Consider the following 20,229-nt stretch of genomic DNA (forward strand, 5'->3'; position numbering starts at 1 on the left):
TGCACCCACACACCAGGGATTCTTATGGGTGGGAGGAATGGAGACAGCCAGACACACTGAGATCACTTCCTCCAAGGAGCCTGGGCCAGACAGGGAGACACAGTCCCCCTTTACAGATCTGCCAGACAACCTTCCTCCCACCCCCTCCACACAATGTTCTTATCTGGAGGTGAAGCCAGGGAAACCACATGGAGGATTCTTACCTGGGGAACTGGGGGGACCCACTTACCACCAGACATTCTTAAGGGCAGCAGGAACAGGGACTCCCACCTCTGTAGCATGGGGGTGGGTCGCCTGCTGGGATCATCTGGGCATATTTCACCTCGTCAATTCCCTGCCATTGCCTTGGGGGCCCCTTGTTCGCTGCCTCTGGCACCCAGTTTAGCCTCCTTCCTGAGGGCTGAAACGCTTTGATCTATCTAAGGTCTGTGGGATCAATACGTGTCATGGTGTAATTCTGTGTTATTCGGGGGTCAGACTAGCTGAGCTAATGGCCCCTTCTGCCCTTAAACGCCATGAAAACATTTCCCTGGTTTCTCCTTGCGCCTGTCAGACACCACGGTGAGGGGCCCAAGAGAAGATCCTGGACACAGCGCTCTGGCTCTTACTTTACTTGGGGACGTCAGCGCTTTCCTAGCAAAGCTGCTGCTAAAGCGCTGTATTTGGGGAACGGTTCAGCTCCGGTTCAGAGATCTGCCTGTGGGGTGTGAACATGCCACGAGGAGCGGGAAACGCAACCAGCAACGGGAGGCGTTGGCTGAGTTCCGGGCTGCCCCCGTGTGGCCAAAGCTTAGAACTGAGCAGCGGAGTTTAAAGCTGGTGCTGGGAGGGACCTGAACACGCGGGGCACGAAGGCTCCTGCGTGTAATGCTTGTTGGGTGGGCAGCTGAGCGTAGCTGATTGCCGGAGTTCAGGGCTGCACCCCGGGGTGCTGAGCAGGTGTCTGTGCTCAGGTTGGCCTTGCTATGATGGTTTCTGAGAAATTTGGGGTCGCCAGTTCCCCCTAGGGAGAGGGGAGCCAGCCCAGGAAAGGAGGCTTTCAAAACTCTAGTACCAATAGACAGTGGGACTGCCCCTGTGAAGAGCCGTGGCAGCCCCGCCAGGGAGAGCCGGTCTCTCTTTATGCAGCCCCTCCCCCATTCCTCAGGACAAGGGTTGTGCTCAAAGATCTGTGCCCCGTGTTTTCACCTCCATGTGAAGCGCGCAGTGCAAATAACCCTCAGCGCATCAGCTCAGTTCCAGGCTCCACTTCCACCCGCTCAGAGCGCAGAGCTCCCAGGCTGAGCCTGAAGTTGGAAGCGGGAGACCCTGTAACCAGCCGGGCCCCGTGGCTGGTGCCTGTGATCCCAGCTCCTGGGGAGGCTGAGGCCGGCGGGTCGCTTGAGCTCAGGAGTTCTGCGCTGCCGGGGGCTGTGCCGATCAGGTGTCCGCACTAAGTTTGGCATCAATATGGTGATCCTGGGGAAGCTTGGGGTCCCCAGGTTGCCTAAGGAGGGGTGAACCGGCCCAGGTCGGAAACGGAGCAGGTCAAAACTCCCGTGCTGATCAGTAGTGGGATCGCGCCTGTGAATAGCCCCTGCAGTGTAGCCTGGGCAAGACAGTGAGACACAGTCTCTTTTTATACAGACACCCCCCGCAGAGCCTGGATGGGAGGATGGGAGCACCGACACGCTGGGGATTCTGACTTGGGGGGAGGGATGCCCCCTTGCCACACGGATCTTGAAAAGGGGAACAGAGACACCCACAGATCCCAGATGGGGGCAGGCAGGGGAAACCACACACTGGAGCTAGTTCATGGGGTGGGGGACAGAGACACCCACCGGAGATCCTGGATGGGATCACCCACATGATGGGGATTTTGAACTGGGAGCAGGGAAGCACCATGTACCAGAGGTTCTGAAGGGGAACAGGGACACCCACACACCATGTGTCTCGCAGCAAGAGCTGCGGTCTTGATTTACACAGAGCAGTGATGGGGAATTAACCACGTCCCTTGCGGAGCTTGTTCCACTAGATGATTAGCCTCATTGAAGTACCCAGACCTTTTAACAATAAGAAGTGAAATGAAATGGCCACATGATGGCAACAGAACCTAAGAAACGTGCTAGTCTCTAAGGTGCCACACGTACTCCTGTTCTTTTTGAGGATACAGACTAACACGGCTGCTCCTCTGAAACCGAAGAGATGAGAAGTCATGTTCTTGTTCAATGTGCATTGAAGCTGAAAAGGGAGATGTTTCCTCTTTGATTCCTAAGCCCCCAACTCTAATCCACTAAACACCCCTTTCCTCCCACAGCCAGGACTAAAACCCGGGAGTCATAACTAGTGGCCCCCCTTAACCTTCTCTCTGTGAGGAGGAGGAAGAAGCTCTGAGACCCCTGGGCTGTCCCCTTGCCACCCTGCCTGGGCTGCACTTGAAACCCAATGGGGTTTCCTTGGGCAGTTCTGAATCTTGCTCCCAGGAAGGGTGTAATTTTAGGAGCAGGTTCCAAATAGTGCAATTAACCAGCCAGAAGGGGCAGCAGGTATCGGTGTAGGAGCTATTGAAATAATCACAGCAAAGTAGTTCAGGGAAACTGTTATTAATGAAGTGTGAGTGAAAGGTGAGAATCTGATGGCGTCAGTGTCACACTAGAGGCCGCTGTGATGGTTTTAAATTTGTCATCCAAACCCAGCCACCACCTAGCACATGTTTTAACCTCTTCTTCTCTTACCGTTGCTCCTTATCAGGGAAGGGGAGAGAGCAAACGAGCAATAGAAACACAGACCTAGTGACCGAAGCAAACATTTCTTTGCTCCTTGCTTGGCACTGTCAGTTATTTGCGTACAAAGTCACCCCCCACCCACTGTCTGGGCTGGACTCAGTGGGCAGGAAGAGCTCAGCTGTCAGTGGCACTTGGGGAGCTCCGGACATTACTGGGAGCTGCTTGAACGTTAAGGTGAAAACCACCTAAACATGGACACAAGGTCTAGGCTGCAGTAACTCATCTTGCATCTGCGGCTGTTGAAGCTACAAGGCAGAGGACTAAGTACAACATTTAAACTTATGTTTGACCTCAGAGAATAAAACAAATGTGTCTGTGGAAAGAAGGGAGTCAAGTTTAATCCCTTGTCACCATCAATGTGCAAACCAGGAACCTGTTGCTTTGCATTCCTGATGTGTCACCATCATGTGGCTATTCTCATAGACTCATAGACTTTAAGGTCAGAAGGGACCATTATGATCATCTAGTCTGACCTCCTGCACAACGCAGGCCACAGAATCTCACCCAACCACTTCTATAACAAACCTCCAACCTATGTGTGAGTAACCTATTCTGTCTCAGTCCCTTTAATTAAAAAATTGTGTTTTTTTCATAGAAACTATATTTTCCTTGTAGAGACACAGGGGCAAATTAATTTACAAAGGGAAGGTGATTCCAAGGCAGTTCTGGAGGAGAAGGGAACATTTTCAGCATCACTAAATTATTTTGTTGTGCCTCACAGAGAGAGAAAGAGAGAGAGAAAATAAACCTATTAATTTGAGCTACCGACACAGTTCACAGCATGAAATACATAATTTTGTGTTCAATGAGTTGTGTTCTTTTACATAATATGAAAAATATGTATTAGGCAATGAATGAAAACCTCACTGCATTGAAGAACCCACATGATCTAGTCAATGTACTACAGAATATTTAAAGAAGTTAAGAAAGATGTGCTTATAAATTAACATGCCATTTACACACGCACAAGACACAGAAGAAACTCAATTATTTGAGCTACTAAAATTTCCATTTTCTCACAGCATTTTAGGTCTCAAAGTTGTTTTAATTTGCTTATTTTTTTGGAACTAGAAATGGGGAAAGAGTACACTGAAGTCAGTGGAATTACCGCAGTGAGGTATTAGTCTCATTATTTGCCTCCAACAAAACCTTTGTTAGCACAGAGTTAACTTTGACTGTGACTATCTCTTACCTTCCAGAACATCGAGTTCAATAAAACTCAAACTCTGGAGAAACAGGGAATACAGAGTGAGGGTACATGCCCAGATAACCTTAGCTCTGCCCTCTAGAAGAGAATCCCTGATAGCATATGAGAACAAGGAAAGGTTTGGGGACAAATTACAGCTACTTCCCAAGAGTTTGTTTCTTCTGTAATTAATTGACCCTGGCCCCATCAATTGATCCTGGCCTGGTGTCTGGCTGTGGAATTTACTATTTACTATTTTTATCCCAGCATATTTAAAGATGAAACTGCTTTACAAAAGCTCCTTTATTCTAGGTTATACAAACAGGTCACTTCCCCAGCTATTTCAAGGAGATGGAATTTTCCTGACCCACAGGGAACTTAAACTAACATGCTCAAGATCACACATTCCTTAGGAGAAAAGGAAGGAGAAAAAAAAACCCACCAAACCATTGCTGTTTCTACCCAAATGATCAATGAGACCAGAAAGTGAGACTGTGCAATTAACTGTCTGGTACTACACTGACTCTGCAGTTACTTGGATGCAGACACACCCAGCTCTACGGTTGGTAAACGTACAGAGACTCTGCTGCTGCTCATGAACTAGCAGCACATGACCTCTAAACAGCTGCCATTCAAATGTATCTGAAAGTCACAAGGAACAACAATCTGTGTTAAAGGAAGGCTGCCATTTATTAGAGCCCCAGTTGATGTCGTGTGCACAAAGAGAGGTTTGAATGTGTAACAGGGAGTTTGTAAATCTTGGTTATTTTAGTTTTGTAACAGGCTCCTGTCCACCCCCAGTAGAGTTTTCAGTCCCAATGGCAACTTACTTACCAAATGTAATACAGACTAGTCCATGCCTCCCACGTGGATGTGGTTCTTGTTCTTCTGCACATTGTAGCCCACAGAGGCCAAGGACCTGCAAATGTGTCTTCATGTGCCTTTGTTTCGTTGATGAAAACAAACCAAGACACTTAGGATTGGAACTGATTTCAGCTGGGGACATGTTTGCTAGGTTTTTATGCATTTGCACAGGCAAACATTGAGTGTGTCCATTCATTTCAGGGATCCCTATTTAGTGGAGCTTCTGAGCATACTGGGAATAGAATTATTTTTATTGAAGAAATTGGGGCACTTAGATTTGAACTAAGGACCATTTGATTTGTAGTCAAACACTCTACCACTGAGCTATACCCCCATGACATTTGCATTGGCAAGTCAGTGATCTTAAGGATTTTGAAGGACGGGCTCTGCCTCAGAGAGCTCCTTTTCTATTCCCAGGCCACAGGGGTTTTAAAAATGGGGTTTGATTAAACTTTATATACACATGTAGACACCACAGCTTGCACACCCACCAACATAGCTTCCCCCCACTGACATAGCTACCACCTCTCGGGGAGATGGGTTAACTACACGGACAGGACAGCTCTCTCCCCTCCGCTTAGAGCAGCTTCATTATTTATGAATAGGTGGGAAATAACCTCCTGAATGGACAGGAACCAATGTATCAAATATTGCTGTGTCTGCATTCAATATGGGTAACTGGTCATATTGGGCTGGATTAGTAGGAGCGTTGCCAGCAGATGGAGGGAAGTGATTATTCCCCTCTAGTCAGCACTGGTGAGGCCACATCTGGAGCATTGTGTCCAGTCCCCCTCCCCACTGCAGAAACAAATTGGAGAGAGTCTAGGGAAGGGCAACAAACACGATTAGAGGGCAGCGGACTTACGAGGAGAGGCTGAGGGCAGGGCCGCCCAGAGGGGGGCAGGTGGGGCAATTTGCCCCAGGCCCTGCAGGGCCCCCAGGAGAATACAGGATTCTATAGTATTGCAACTTTTTTTTATGGAAGGGGCCCCTGAAATTGTTTTGCCCCAGGCCCCCTGAATCCTGTGGGCGGCCCTGCCCAGACCGTGGTGCTGCCCCCCCCTCCACTCCCTTCCCTCGTTCTCCTCCCTCCGAGGCCCCACCTGTGCTCCGCCCTCACTCCCGTTTGGCCACTTCCCACCCTTGCTCTTTGGCTGAGGCCTGCTGGTCGCTGGCTCCTCTCCTCCCCCAGGGCCTCCTTGCGCCTCTCCACCCCCTACCCCAAGGTCTGCCTGCTGCCCCCCCTCTCTGCCCCCTCCCCTGAGATTCACCCTGTCCACCTCTTTCTTTGGTCATCTGTTGTTATTCCTTGAAACATCAAGGATGGAATAAAAAGCTGAGTTTACTCCAGGGTGAGGAAAGAAAGGAGCCACCAACCCCCTGGCAAAGCTCAGTGCCCCAGAGAAAACCTGCCCCCTGCTATCGCAATCACTGATGTACTGGGGATATGACGGGAAAGGGACTGTCTGAATGATCAAGGCAGGAAATGGACAACAAGCTACAGCAATGTCATTAACCACAAACACACTCTCGTCATGCTTCAGCCAGAAGGGAAAGAAGCAGGAATTTTTGCAGTTCAGCCACGGACACACTTACACAACGGCACAGCAGTGACTGTGTTGTGGAAGCTGGTCTGAGGAAACAACTGGAATTGATCACTCAGTGAGAACAGAACTAGAGTGTAGTGAGAGCCACATACCCAGCAAGTAGTTGTGGCCGAGTGGTTAAGGTGATGGGCTAGAAATCCATTGGGGTCTCCCTGCACAGATTTGAATCCTGCCAACTACAGAGGAAGCCTTGGTTCTCCACTTTCAGTGGAGCTGGGTCTTGTCTCACTCTCAAGCTATGTCTACAGGAAAGAGTAACGTGGCTTTAGTTACAGTGTTTTAATTGAACAGCTGTTGAACGTCCACCCTATGCCCCTGTGTCACCAGAGCACATCCATTCTTGCATCTCTTGTCTTGCCACAGAGAGCAGTGCACTGTGGGTAGCGATCCCACTGTGCAGCTGGCTGCAGGGTGCTTTGGGAAGGGTTTGCAATGCCTCACGGGCTGGTACAGCATCACATGATGCAGGTTTCTATCCCATTGGTCCATGGGCATCCTACTAGATTGCCAGCTGCTTTTCAACTGCAATGTGCGTGGTGGGGTAGAGAGCATGTGTGTGGGGGGTGGAGAGACAGTGTGTGCGTTGCGGAAGAGTGAGTGTGTCGCACACTGTCTCTAAGTTCAGACAGCTGCTGTAAGCGACCAGTCCAGAGGCAGGGGACAGCCCCGACATCAGCCCCCCTTCTCTCCCTGGCTCAGCTCAGCACAGCACTCTCTGTCACACACACACACTGCTGCCTGCTGAGCTCTGTGTCAGGGGTGCTGGAACAGGGGGTTTAGAGGGCCATGGCCCCACCACTCTTTACTGGCTGTTAGGACACATGATGCGGGGGGGAGGGTGCAGTCTTGGGGAAGAGGCGTTCTGTGGGTGTGGCCTCAGGGGGAGAGGTGGTGTGAGTGGGGGTCCTTAGGGAAGGGGTGTCATGGGGGTGCCACAGTTCAGACAACGGTGCCCCCCCCCCCGCACTGTAAGGAAGCTTCTGCCACCCCTGCTCTGTGTTGGCAGAGCGGGAGAGAGCAGCATCCACGGCAGTGATTTGCTCCCTGGGGCTCCGGCAGGGGGGCTCGGGAGGTGATTTAAAGGGCCCGGGGCTCCGGCCGCTGCAGGGAGCCCTGGACCCTTTAAATCACCAGCCTGGGGAAGCCGGGCCGGGCTGGCACAGCGTATCGGCTCTTGCCGGTACCCCATACCGGAACATACCGGCTTACTTTCACCTCCGGAAGGTCCTCACGTGGATCAATAACTGCTTAAAAGATAGGAAACAAAGGGTAGGAATAAATGGTCAGTTTTCAGGATGGAAACAGGTAACTAGTGGTGTCTGGACTGGGACTATGACTAGTAAACATATTCATAAATGATCTGCTAAACAGTGAGCTGACAAAATGTGCAGATGATCCAAAACTACCGGCTTGCTTCCTAGAACGAACGCTCCTTGAGTGGGGTGATCCACAGGGAGTAGCTCAAACCTCCAACGTGCCTGGGCAGGGGCAGGACATTGGCACAGCAAGGGAGGGGTGTGGAAGTGACATCACAAAGGCCTTTTGCAGGACCTCAGTCTATTGGTCAAAGGTGGTGGGGAGGTGGTGACCTCACAGAGAGATGCTGACATCAGCCAGGCAGGACAGGGGCGAGGGGCCAGGGAAACCTCAGAGACCCCTGTGGCTTTGCTTCAGCAAGTCTCCTTCTCCAGGTCTCTCTTTGAGGACTGAGAGTGTATTCGGGTTCACGGACGTGAGCGCCAGGAGGAACCTCTTTCGAGTTTTTTCCTTCCCTTTTCCTGATTTTGCTAGAAAACAGCCGTCCCTGTTTAGAAGGTAAGAGCCTCCTCGAGGTCTGAAACCTGTTCAGCCTGATCCATCTCGTGGGAGTTGAATTCTAGGCATGGAAAACACAAGCTTAAGGAGGCAAAATTTTATTCCGCACCTGGGATTTTGTCCCTTAGAATCACTGGGGACATTAGGGTTTGTCCTTTTAGTTTCACCTTTTCCTCCATCCATCCCTCCCTCCTTTCTCTTTGTCTCTTGCTTCTTTTGTCCTTTCACCTGTTCCTCTCCCAACACTAGGAGAGAGGGGTGTGTGTGTGTGTGTGTTGCGTGGGAGTGCTCTGCAGCTCCCACTGTGGGAGGTCCACCCAAAAATGTGGGGCTGAAATAGTGCTCGGGCAGTGATCCCCACCGGTGACCTGGGCCATCCTTTGGGCTCTCTGGTGAGAACCTTCAGCCTCCCGTCCTCAGTCTCTACCCTGATTGGCTGAGCAGGGGGTTATTGACAGGGAGGAGACTCAGGTCCTTGTTGTTCTCTTTTAAGACCAAGGAAATAAGTCATAACCAGTTCTATGTTTGAATTTTGCTGCTTCTCTGCATTAATGGTCTCTGAGCAGTTCATGATTCTCTCTAACATTGCAGTTCTCCTCAAATACTTGCTGAATAATTACTGTGCACTGTTGTTGGTGTGGAGCTCATCTGAGAGCACTTTATTCAGGTCATTCAGTGTCTGAAATTCAAGATCTGATGGTTAGTTTGAAAATCAGGGCTCTTGGGTCCTATTCCCAACCCTGCCACTGGCTGGCTGTGTGACCTAAGACAAGTCAATTCTCCTTTCTCAGCCTTAGCTTCTCCCTCTTTCAAGTAGGGATAATAATGATCCGCTCCTACCTACCTCAACACACTCACTCTTCCCCAGCACACACACACACTGTCTCTACCCTGCTGTTGAAAGGCAGCTGGCAATCTAGTAGGATGCCCAATAGGAGAGAGAAACCTGCATCACTGAAAGTACAGCCATAGAAACACCACACACCAGCCTTCCCTAGCTGGCAAGACTCAAACCTCCACAGAAAGACATCTATGGTGTCATACCCCAGCTCGCTAAGCCCTTAGCCACAATCACTTAACATAGGGCCTCTGTCCATCATAGCCACTTAACACCGGGGCCTTTCTACACTCTGGTTCTGTTCTCACTGAAGGGTCATTTCCAATGGTTTGCTCAGACCAGCTTCCCCAGCACACTCACTGCTGTACAGCTCTGTACGTGTGGCCATGGCTGAGCAGCAAGAATTCCTGCCCATTTCCCTACTGGCTGGAGCCTGGCTAGAGTGTGTCTGTGGCTAATGACGTCGCTGTAGATTGTTCGTTTCCTGCCTTGGGAATTCAGACAGTCCCTTTCCCCAACATATCTCCAGCACATCCGAGCTCCCTGCATCCAGGTCACTTTCCTCAGCCGGGCTGCATCAGGGGAGGGCCGAGAGCAGCAGCTTCTGATGCTCCCCTCACAGCCCAGCCCAGGTGGGGACAGTGACCAGGACGCATGGGGCACTTAGTGTTGCTCCTCGCTCCCCCCAACCCTCTCTGGGGTCTCGGAGGGAGGCTGGGGGCGGGTGAGCTGCATCTTTGTGTCAACACTTGCCCCTCCCCCCACAATGTTCCTCCACCGGGTCCAAGCAGGGCGAAATGTGGGAGCCCCCCAGGAAGCCGTGTCTGACACTACACTGGCAGTGCGCACCTTCGCACTGCCGCAGGGTGCCCCTTTGATCACCGAGTGCCCCGGCTGATCTGGGGCCCCTGGAAAAGTCTCCCCCATGTCAGCCCGAGGGCTAGAGGAGCTCCCATCCCCCGCTCTGGCCCAGGGGCTGCAGCAGGGACACTGAGCTTCTCTGGTCTCAGGGCTGCAGCGAGGGGGGGGGGAGTAAATGAGTGAGCAGAGTGGGGCCAGTGGGGAAGGGGTGAAACAGAGGTGCCCAGTGGATGGGGCCGTGGGTGGAAGGCGTGGCAAGGGATGAAAGAGGGCAGGGCCGCAGGCAGAAGAGTGTTTGGGGCCAAGGTTCTGGTGCCAGGGCTGCTGCCCTTGTTCTCCCTTTCCCTGGGCTTTGGCATCACTAGCCCCTGATTAGCGAGTAGGGTTCAGTGGTCCCCAAAATGTGGGACATGACTCCTAGGGGGACACAGAGGAACAGTCATGGGGGTGTTGCCGGCCCAAAGGGCCCAAGGAGGCAGCAGGGGTTCGTTGCCCGGTGTGCGTCGCACTAATTAACACACCAGGGTGGAGAAGCAAATCAAGTTTATTTGAGATCTCAAAGCAGGCACTAGGAGAAACAGTATCTCAAATCCAGCACGCCAAATACAAGCAAGTCCCCCTTTTTATATGTCAAGCTGTTTGTATAAGCCTTTTGTTTCTCCCTGTTTTCCCTTCCTCCCTTCCCCCTTGCAACACTAAACACGATATTGTAGCTTGTTAGAACTGTTCTCACTCGCATGTTTATCTATGGCCTTCACAGCACCGACGCAGGCAGATTTCTCTCCCCCGCCTCCCCGCCGCTTTTGCTGTTTCAAACTGTCCTACAGCTGCAAGCTAAGAAAGCTGACAGTTAAAAATTTTGCTTTTAGGCTGTTAGTCTGTAGGTTGGTTAAAGTTCACAAGATGGAGTTACTGTGGCTCACTTAGACCCAGAGCAGGGGGGCTTCATCGACACTCATGGTCCTCCACCCCCCCGAGTTACCTGGTAGCTACGCCCAGTGACACCAACAATTCCCTCCTTTGAGAATACTCAACAAACCTTTGGCAGAGTTTTCTCATACTCCGAAGACAAAAAGCGATTAAGTTCCATACAATCAGGGTCATCAATTAAGGGGTACAAGGGAACATCTGGGGAATGGGGGGTACAAAGCTTATGTATGAGTACTTTACAGCAAGCGAGCAAAAGAAAGAGAACAAAACAGATTACAACACCTGTGAGCAGGAGGCGAACAATACCTCCCCCTAATCCCCCTAGATCAGGTAACCAACCCCAGAGGGAATCAAAAATAGTAGGTTCTGCTTCCTGGGCCTTCCACAGGTTAAAGGCCCGTTCAGCTGACAGGATGTGCTTGTTAATATCCTGTGAAGATTCTGGGACATAGGTACAACATTCGTCCCCAATAAGGGCACAGACCCCGCCCCGTGAGGCCAAAATATAATGTAGGGCCTGGCGGTTTTGCAGGGATAATAACTGGAGTTGGTATAACTCAGAACTTATGCCTTTGTCTATGCCCAGGGTGTCATTGGCAAACTGAGTAAGGAATACAGAAAGCCTCTTATAAAGTTGGGCCATTCGTCCTACTCCATAAGAAGGGAGGAATATCATTCCAAACCTGTCTCCCTCACCGATGGGTTCAAGGGTAGCTCTCAGGGACTGGTAGTACCTGGGGCGACCTGAGGGAGCATGGGCCACAACACAGAGGGGAGGGGCAAGGAATCCTTTATAGCAACTTCCATGCCACCCATGTGGGAGCCACTTGTAGGCATTACGGCCACATATAAAAAATGCCTATCCATTAGCAACCAGCCCATTAATCCCCTGCTGGCGCTGGGTGGCAATATGAGGGGGCCAGTACTGGAGTCCTTCCCCAGTATCCTGGCCAGTGCTGTTGAGAAAGGGGATTGTAACATTAGTTGTTGGAGACAAGTAATAGTGACAGGAACTATTACCTGCAAACCAAAGGGCATTAGGTGAAGAAGGCTCCCTAAAACAAAGCAGACCTTGGGGTACAACCCGGAGTCTGATGGGGGTAGGTTTTTGTAAGAGGTTGCCAAAGGGTTGCCAGGAGATGTTGGTCAAACTATAAAAGCGCTCCTGAGAACAATTATGGCTTAGCTTTCCTCCAACTCTGCCCGACATAAAAGGCTGCCATATATTATAAGAAGTTATCAATATTTCCTGGCAAATATCAGACCAATTTTGGGGAATGGCACACCAGGGCAGCCCCGCTGAATGATGGGGAATCTGGGCACATATCCAACAGTTGGAGAGATTAAACTCACGGGCAAAAGCAATTTTAAGGGCTTCATATGTATTGGTAGCCATATCTGTAGGGAGAGGTCCCCATTCTGCATGTGCTGTGGGTGTAACAGGAGGGAACAGAAGGAATACCTCTGTGACAAAAAAGAATGTTGTAAAAGACCCTAAACCTGAACCCATACTGGCAATTACAGCAACCCAAATGCCCAATGGATAAGAATGAAAGCCACCAAACAAAGCAGAAAATAAAAGGACCAGGACCAGAAATTAGGTCGGCCTTCTGTGAATAGATAAAACCAATGCTCAGGGTGCTCGTGGGAAGTGCGCTGTGGCTGTTCAGAGAGATCACAGGGCATTCCCAGCGACCCTTATTGTCTTTTGAATAGCAGTTTAAGTCCCAAATCATCGCTAGAAGCTGCTTCTTTAGCAGGCTGCACAGTCCACTGTTCAGGAGCAGGCACTGCTTTCAGTCGAGAGTGATGAATCCAGTTCTTGTGTCCTTCGACCTTTGCCACCATGTGGGAAACAAGCAGGACGGTGTAGGGTCCCTTCCACTTCTCTTGGAGAGGCTCATCCTTCCAGGTCCGAACAAGTACAGAATCGCCTGGCTGCAAGGAGTGGACCGGGGTATCCAGTAGAGGAGGCTGTGAATCTTTGGTATACCTGTGAAGAGAAGAAAGAACAGCAGACAGAGAGCACATGTACTGAGACAAAAACCCACAGCCTACCTCCCACTCCCCTAACAGAACCGGTGTACCATCCAGAGGCCATGCCCTTCCAAACATAATCTCGAAGGGACTAATCCCTAACCTGCCCTTGGGGAGAGCACGAATGCGGAGTAACACAAGGGGCAAAGCATCAGGCCACTTAAGAGAGGCTTCCTGGCAAATCTTAGAGAGGTGTCGCTTGAGTGTCTGATTAGTATGTTCCACTACACCACTGGCCTGTGTTCGCCACGGTGTGTGGAGACTCCAGGAGATTTGCAAGACATCTGAAATCCTTTGAACAATTTGAGATGTAAAGTGTGTCCCATTGTCAGATTCCATCCACTCGGGGAGCCCAAAGCAGGGAATGATCTCCTTGACAAACTTAAGAGCCACTGTTTTGGCGGTGTTGTTACGACATGGGAAGGCTTCGGGCCATCCACTGAATCGATCCACCATGACGAGGAGATACCTGTACCCTTGGGTTCTAGGAAACTCAGTAAAGTCTATTTGCCACACCAATCCTGGGCCTGGGGTAGGTTCCAAGGTAGCTGGCAGCACTGGCACTCCTGGTCGAGGGTTATTCTTTTGGCAGAGTAGGCATTCAGCCTGTACCTGGGATGCTAGGGGTCTAAGTCAAGAGGTTAGAAAATACTTGCTCATGAGCTGAGTAAGAGCCTCCCTGCCTGCGTGGGTGGTTTGATGCAGTTTTTGCAGCACTGGTCGGATTAAGCCCTTGGGCAGGAGGACTTTTCCCTCTGTGGAGTAAAACCATCCCTCTTTTTCCTGGAGACCAAGCCTGTCAGCCAGGTTTCTGTCCTCAGAGGAGTACTTAGGGGCTGCAAGCTCACCTACTGATGGAATGAGGGCATGCATTTGGGCATTCTCCTCTGTTGGTGATTTCAGGGTAGCAGCACGCTTGGCTTCCCTGTCTGCTCTAGCGTTGCTCTTGGTTACATCCTGGTCCTCCTTCTGGTGAGCTTTGCAATGCATCACTGCTACTGCTGAGGGGAGCTGCACTGCTTCTAAAAGCCGGCGAATTTGAGACCCATGCTTGACCGGAGAACCCTGAGCAGTTAACATTCCCCTTTGTTTCCATAGACCAGCGTGAGCATGCAATACCCCCAAAACATATTTTGAGTCAGTAAAAATATTAACCCGTTTGTCTTTTGCCAGTTCAAGTGCATGGGTTAAGGCCACTAGTTCAGCAAGCTGGGCAGATGTTCCAGCAGGTAAACTCTCTGCTTCCACTGTATCGTAGAGGGTCACAACAGCATAGCCCGCCCTCCTTTGCCCATCTATGACAGCACTGCTTCCATCAGTATACCACTCACAGTCTGCATTTGAGAGCGGTTGATCTTTTAAATCTGGGCGGCTGGAGTATTGGGCATCTATGACATCCAGACAGTCATGTTCCTGCTTTTCTGTTTCTGGTAGCAGGGTAGCTGGATTAAGGGTGGGACAGGTTTGCAAGGTAACTTCAGAGTTCTCTAACAATTTTGCCTGGTACCGAGCCACCCGAGCCTGAGTGAGCCAGAGACCACCCTTAGTGTCCAGCAGGGCTTGGACCATGTGGGGAGTATACACTTGAACAGTTCCTCCCAGTGTTAATTTTTCAGCTTCCCCAAGCACCAGGGCCGTGGCTGCAACCTCCCGCAAGCATGCTGGCCACCCCTTGGCAACTTGATCCAGTTGTTTGGAAAAGTAGGCTACAGGACGTTTCCAAGCACCTAACAGCTGAGTAAGCATTCCCAGGGCTACCCCTTTTCTCTCATGTACATACAGTTGGAACGGCTTAGAGAGATCCGGTAAACCCAGGGCTGGAGCCTCCATTAACTTCCTCTTTAAGATTTTAAATGCCCTGTCCGCTTCTGGGGACCAGTGAAAGGGGTCATGATCCGCTCCCTTAACACATTCATACAGAGGTTTTGCCCACAGTCCAAACTCTGGGATCCACATTCTGCAAAAGCCTGCCATGCCCAGAAATGCCCTAAGCCTTTTCCGGTTGCTTGGGATAGGAATCTGGCAAATAGCCTCCTTTCTTTCGTTAGAGAGCTGCCGTTCTCCTTGCCTTATGTGAAACCCTAAGTACTGTACTTCTGAGAGGGCAATTTGAGCCTTGTTCCGAGCCACCCGGTATCCTCGGAGCCCAACAAAGTTTAGGAGGCTCACAGTGGCTTGGAGGCAAGGGGTTAATCCCACAGCCGCAATTAACAGGTCGTCTACATACTGCAGGAGGAGGATCCCGTCCGGAGTATTCCACTCCTCCAGGTCTTTGGCCAGCGCCTGGCCGAAAAGCGTAGGGGAGTTTTTAAATCCCTGTGCCAACACAGTCCAGCAGAGCTGTTTTTTAACCCTTCCAGTGTCTTCCCACTCGAAGGAGAAAATCTCCTGAGATTGGGTATCAACTGGAATTGTGAAGAAAGCATCTTTCAAATCTAGGACTGAAAAATGGGTATACTGCCCCCCTATAGAAGCTAACAGTGTATATGGATTTGGAACAAGGGGGTGCAAAGTCTTAACCCGCTCATTGACTGCTCTCAAGTCCTGTACCAGCCGATACGTCCCATCGGGCTTTTGCACGGGCAGGATGGGGGTGTTCCAAGCTGATTGGCATTCTCGTAGTACCCCATGCTCTAGGAATCGATCTATAGTCTTTTTCAGTCCCTCTCTGGCTTCCCTTTTAATTGGATACTGTTTGATCCGCACTGGGCTTTTTCCTGGGAGGAGTTGAACCTTAACAGGGGTGTGATGGGTTGCCCTTCCGGGGACCCCTGATGCCCAGGCAAGGGGATACACCTGGTCCTCCCACTGGCTCCACTCTGGGGCTTGCATGGCTGAGGGTTCAATTACAAGGGCCATTATCCAGGCATTCTCAGGGGGTAAGGTAAGGGTTATATCATCTTGAGTGAAATGCAGAGTGGCACCCAAACGACAAAGGAGGTCCCGTCCTAATAGGGGTGTTGGACAGTCAGGGAGGTAAACCAGCTTGTGAGATACAGTTGTGTTTCCCAAGGCACATTCCGCTGGGGCATATACTGGGCACCTGGTTCCTTTCCCTGTGGCACCTACCACTGTAAGGGAGTCTGCTACTGGCAGCTGAAGGGGTTGATTCACGGCAGTTCGTGCTGCTCCAGAGTCTACTAAAAAGTCTATTTCTGAATTTCCCACCCGCATTTTTACTCGGGGTTCCGGGGGCAGAATGGTCCGTCTCCCCTGACACCCCTAATCTTGATCCTCTGCTGCCATCATGCATGGGGGTACCTTCCCTTTCAGGGCACTCATTTTTCCAATGTCCCTCCTTCCGGCATATGGCACACTGGTTGCGACCCAAACGCCTTTCCTGGGAACCGGGGTGCCCACGTCCACGGCCTCTCATTCCCTGGCCCCTTTCACCTTTCTGTGACTTTCCTCTGCCGCCGGCCTGCACCGCCGCTAACATCATCTTCACTTGCCTTTTTTCCTTCTCTCCCTCTCTAAGGGCATAGGCCCTGTTGGCAGTCTCCAAAATCTGAGCCATAGACATTCCCATTAAATCCTCCTTTTTCTGCAATTTCTTTTTAATATCAGGGGCCTCACGGCTAGTAAAGATACCCTTTATGATTGCCTCAGTTGTCTGATCGTCTGGGTCTGCGCTAATACTTTGCCGGATGGAGTCCCGAATGCGCTGTAGAAAAGCCACTGGACTCTCTTTTGATTCCTGGATTAGCTCATACGGCTTTGCCCAGTTGTTATGTTGGACAGCCGAGTGCCTGAGGCCATACATAAGCAATTCCTTATAGGAGTTAAGCATCCTCAAACCCCCCTCCTCATTCGGATTCCACCCGGGGTCCACTGTGGGGACAGCAGCTTCTGGCAAGGATTTTCCTTCTCTATCCTCATTATACCTTCTTTGTGCCTCCTCTCTAGCTTTAGCTATAACTTGACTCCGTTCCACTTCAGACAACAAAGTTCTCATAAGTATGTTGCAATCATCCCAGTCAGGCTTATGGCTAGCTAGACACCCTTCAAAGATTGAAATGAACCGACCTGGATTAATTGAGAATTCCCCTGCTTCTGCCTTAAAGGCAGCTAGGTGTACAGGATTAAAAGGAACATGAGAGTACACTGGCACAATCTGGGCTGCACGCTCCTGTGTTCCAGGACGGGCTACCACATTCTCAGTAATCAACGGATACAATCCCACCGAGGGGGCATTCCCTGGAACCTGTGGGGGTGTTGGAGCCGAAGGGGACACCGATTCTGCCATTACAACCGTGGGAGGGTTCTGGGGATTAGCAGCAGTTACTACCGAGTCTGTCGGAGTCAAATGGCACTTATATAAAATATCAGTCCTATTTCTTAACATCATAAACATATATGCATAGAGATGTTCATTCCATTTACCAGTTCGCTGACAAAACAAAAGTAATTGAAGGATCGTGTTGTAATTAAGTGATCCTTCTGGTGGCCACCTTTCCTGGTCCTCTAGCTGATATTGAGGCCAGTCAACTGTACAGAACCTTTTTAGTTTACTTCTAAGCATTGAATCTGATGAGAACACATCCCAGTGGGCTAGAATGCATTCTACGGGTGTACGCTGTGTTCTGCCGGCTGTACTCTGTCCCTGTCCCATACTCTAAGAATATGAAGACACTGGGCGTCCCCAGGTCCTAACAGGCAAAAAGTCCACACCACTGGACCGTTCCCACCTTATCCACAGGACCGGGTCCTCACCGTCGCCCGCAGCTGCTTCTCCACTTATCTGTGCGTTGCACCGTTGTGCCCTCCGGGGTCGACCAAACCACGTCTCCGCCGAGGCCCCCGATGAAGTCACCGGTGCGCGCTGGGCGTCGGTCGTTGTCGCAATCCGTCGGCCACCAGGAGGGATCCGGGCAAGGCTAAATTTTGCCTCGAGCCCACCCAGGGACGCCAAAACTGTTACCGGCCCAAAGGCCTGAGGCGACAGCAACAGTGGTTCGTTGCCCGGTGTGCTTCGCTCCAATAAACACACCAAGGTGGAGAAGCAAAACAAAGTTTATTTGAGATCTCAAAGCAGGCACTAGGAGAAACAGTATCTCAAATCCAGCGCAACAAAAACAAGCAATTTTCCCTTTTTATATGTCAACCTGTTTGTAAAAGCCTTTGTTTCATTCCCCCCTACCCCTCCCTTGTTAACTGCAGCTACATTAGGCATTACATTATAGCTTGTTAGAAAAGTTCTCATCCGCATGTTTATCTGTTGGCCTTGTCAGCTCAGGCACATGAAGACTTCTCCCCCTTTCCTCCCCCTCTTATCACTACTTTTGCTAGTTTAAGCAGGACCGCAGCTGTCTGCTAGAAAAGCTGACTCTCACATATTCTGCTTTTAGGCTGTTAGTATGTAGGTTGGTTAAAGTTCACAAGATGGAGTTACTGTGGCTCACTTAGACCCAGAGCAGGGGGGCTTCATCGACAATCGTGGTCTTCCATCCCCCCCGAGTTACCTGGTAGCTACGCCCAGTGACACCAACAACGGCGCAGAGTACTAACCACTATACGATCACGGCCAGGCGCTGGGGGCGCAGGCAGCAGCCCAGCGGAAAATGCTCAGCTCTGCGCTCTCGGGGCGGCCACCTACCTCACCGGCGGCCACAGGTATTTCTCAAGTCTCCCCATTACAGTCACAGGTAAAATGCTGAGCAAAGGAAAAAAGACAGGAAGCCAATCCCATGCCTGTCCCTTTTTCTGTCTTCCTCCACTCCTGGACCAAGTCCCTCCCCGTTTGTCTGGGCCATTGTCCTCATGCCCATGGCCAGCCTATTTCCCTTTGCCGCTCTGAAACGTGCCCCCACGTGCAGGCTCCGAAGCTGGGTCCGGGGGCGGAAGGCCAGGGAGAGGCTTTGGCTAGGGCCAGCATGTCCTTGCGAGGTAATTGTCTCTCTGGAGGTGAAAGACATCAGTGCAGGGTGCAAAGGGAAGTGGCCATAGAAGGAGAATGCAAGGCATGTGGTGGGCAGGCCAGGGATTTCTTTGTTCCCCCCTTGAAAAGGGGTCACCCTCCCCATTGGGGAATTGAACCCCGGTCTCCCGCGTGACAGGTGGGGATACTCACCACTATACTAACGAGGAAAGGGGCACAGGGAGGGACCCCAGCTCCCACAGACCAGCTACGGTCAGCGTACACCTACACCGTCGCATGGGCTCCAGCAGGCAACAGCACCCCTGGCCCTCTTCTGCTTCCCAAAGGCTTTGGCCGCAGCAACAGCCCTGGGAAAAGCCCTGGCCCTCCTCACCTGCCCTTGCCCAGCACGACGCCTTTTCGCGCCTACACAGCTCCTCACACAACACCCGCCTGGGACCTTGCCCTCCCCTACCAGCTCAGCAGCACCTTTTTCCTCTCAAAAAGTCCTCTTGACGGTGTGTCGAAGTGGGACTGTTCGTACTGGGGGCTGGGAATGCTGGGTGCAGGCCTCTAAGTATCTAGCAAAGCAGAAGGCCGGCGCAACCGAATGCCTGACACTCTGTCTCCTAGCAACTGGTGGCCCGAAAACCTCCCCTGCAAAGGTGCATCTAAAGGTGTAGGAGACAAAGGGGTCAGGTGACCTCCTGGCCCGGGAAAGAAGCTGGGCAGAGAGGAGGGGCCGGAGGGGTTTGGGCAGACTGGAGCTGGCTAGGGAAAAGAGGGGAGGCAGAGAGAGAGGGCTCTGATCCCCAAGGGGGGCTGTGGGGCTCCGGGGCCCCAAGATGGACCTAACAGGGGGGATCCTGTTATCTGTGCCTGCAAGACCTGTGTTGGACTGTGTTCCTGTCGTCTAAATAAACCTTCTGCTTTACTGGCTGGCTGAGAGTCCTTGTGAATTGGCAGGGAGCCCGGGGGTGCAGGGCCTGACTCCCCTACACTCCGTGACAACTGGTGGTAGCAGTGGGATCTACTGCACCCCGTGGACGGCGCTTCCTGCAGTAAGTGACTGGGGAGCTGTAAAACGAAGGGGCGATTAACCCCTGGGAGAGTGTGACCAGAGAGCAGGACTTTGCAGTAAAAGGGTCACCCGGGGGATCACAGCGAGCGGTCCCAGGGGCAGAGGAGTCTGCAGCTCTGGCAGAGAGGGGGTGACCTCAAGGACTGGCACACTAGGGGTCCCCCTGGAACCTGTGGGGAGCGGCGAGCACCCCGGCCTGCGAGTGGCCAGCAGGAAGATGTATGCCAAGCGGCGCAAGTGCGACCTGGTGGAGATTTGCAAGCACAGGGGGCTGTGCAGTGGGAAACTCACCAAGGACCAGCTGATTGCCCAGCTGGAGGAGGAAGATCACAGGAATGAACCGATCCCTGTCTCTGAGGGAAGCAGCCAGGCAGATGCAGCGCAGGTA

General features: G+C 51.5%; 1 protein-coding gene and 1 non-coding gene across 2 annotated transcripts; both read right to left on the minus strand.

Annotated features, from left to right (window-relative positions):
- Positions 1 to 5,077: 5,077 nt before the first annotated feature.
- On the minus strand, positions 5,078 to 5,150 carry TRNAC-ACA. The gene has a single exon. It is a non-coding gene; the product is annotated as a tRNA-Cys (tRNA).
- Positions 5,151 to 15,393: 10,243 nt separating this feature from the next.
- On the minus strand, positions 15,394 to 17,811 carry LOC123360277. The gene is made up of 2 exons (XM_045001197.1): positions 17,617 to 17,811; positions 15,394 to 17,196 (listed from the first exon to the last, which is right to left on the minus strand). The coding sequence occupies exon 2, from the start codon at positions 17,147 to 17,149 to the stop codon at positions 15,872 to 15,874; it is 1,278 nt and encodes a 425-aa protein (XP_044857132.1). The 5' UTR covers positions 17,150 to 17,196; positions 17,617 to 17,811; the 3' UTR covers positions 15,394 to 15,871.
- Between the last annotated feature and the right edge of the window lie 2,418 nt (positions 17,812 to 20,229).

Source organism: Mauremys mutica, unplaced genomic scaffold (assembly GCF_020497125.1).
Source record: "Mauremys mutica isolate MM-2020 ecotype Southern unplaced genomic scaffold, ASM2049712v1 Super-Scaffold_100246, whole genome shotgun sequence".
Classification (NCBI taxonomy): domain Eukaryota; kingdom Metazoa; phylum Chordata; order Testudines; family Geoemydidae; genus Mauremys; species Mauremys mutica.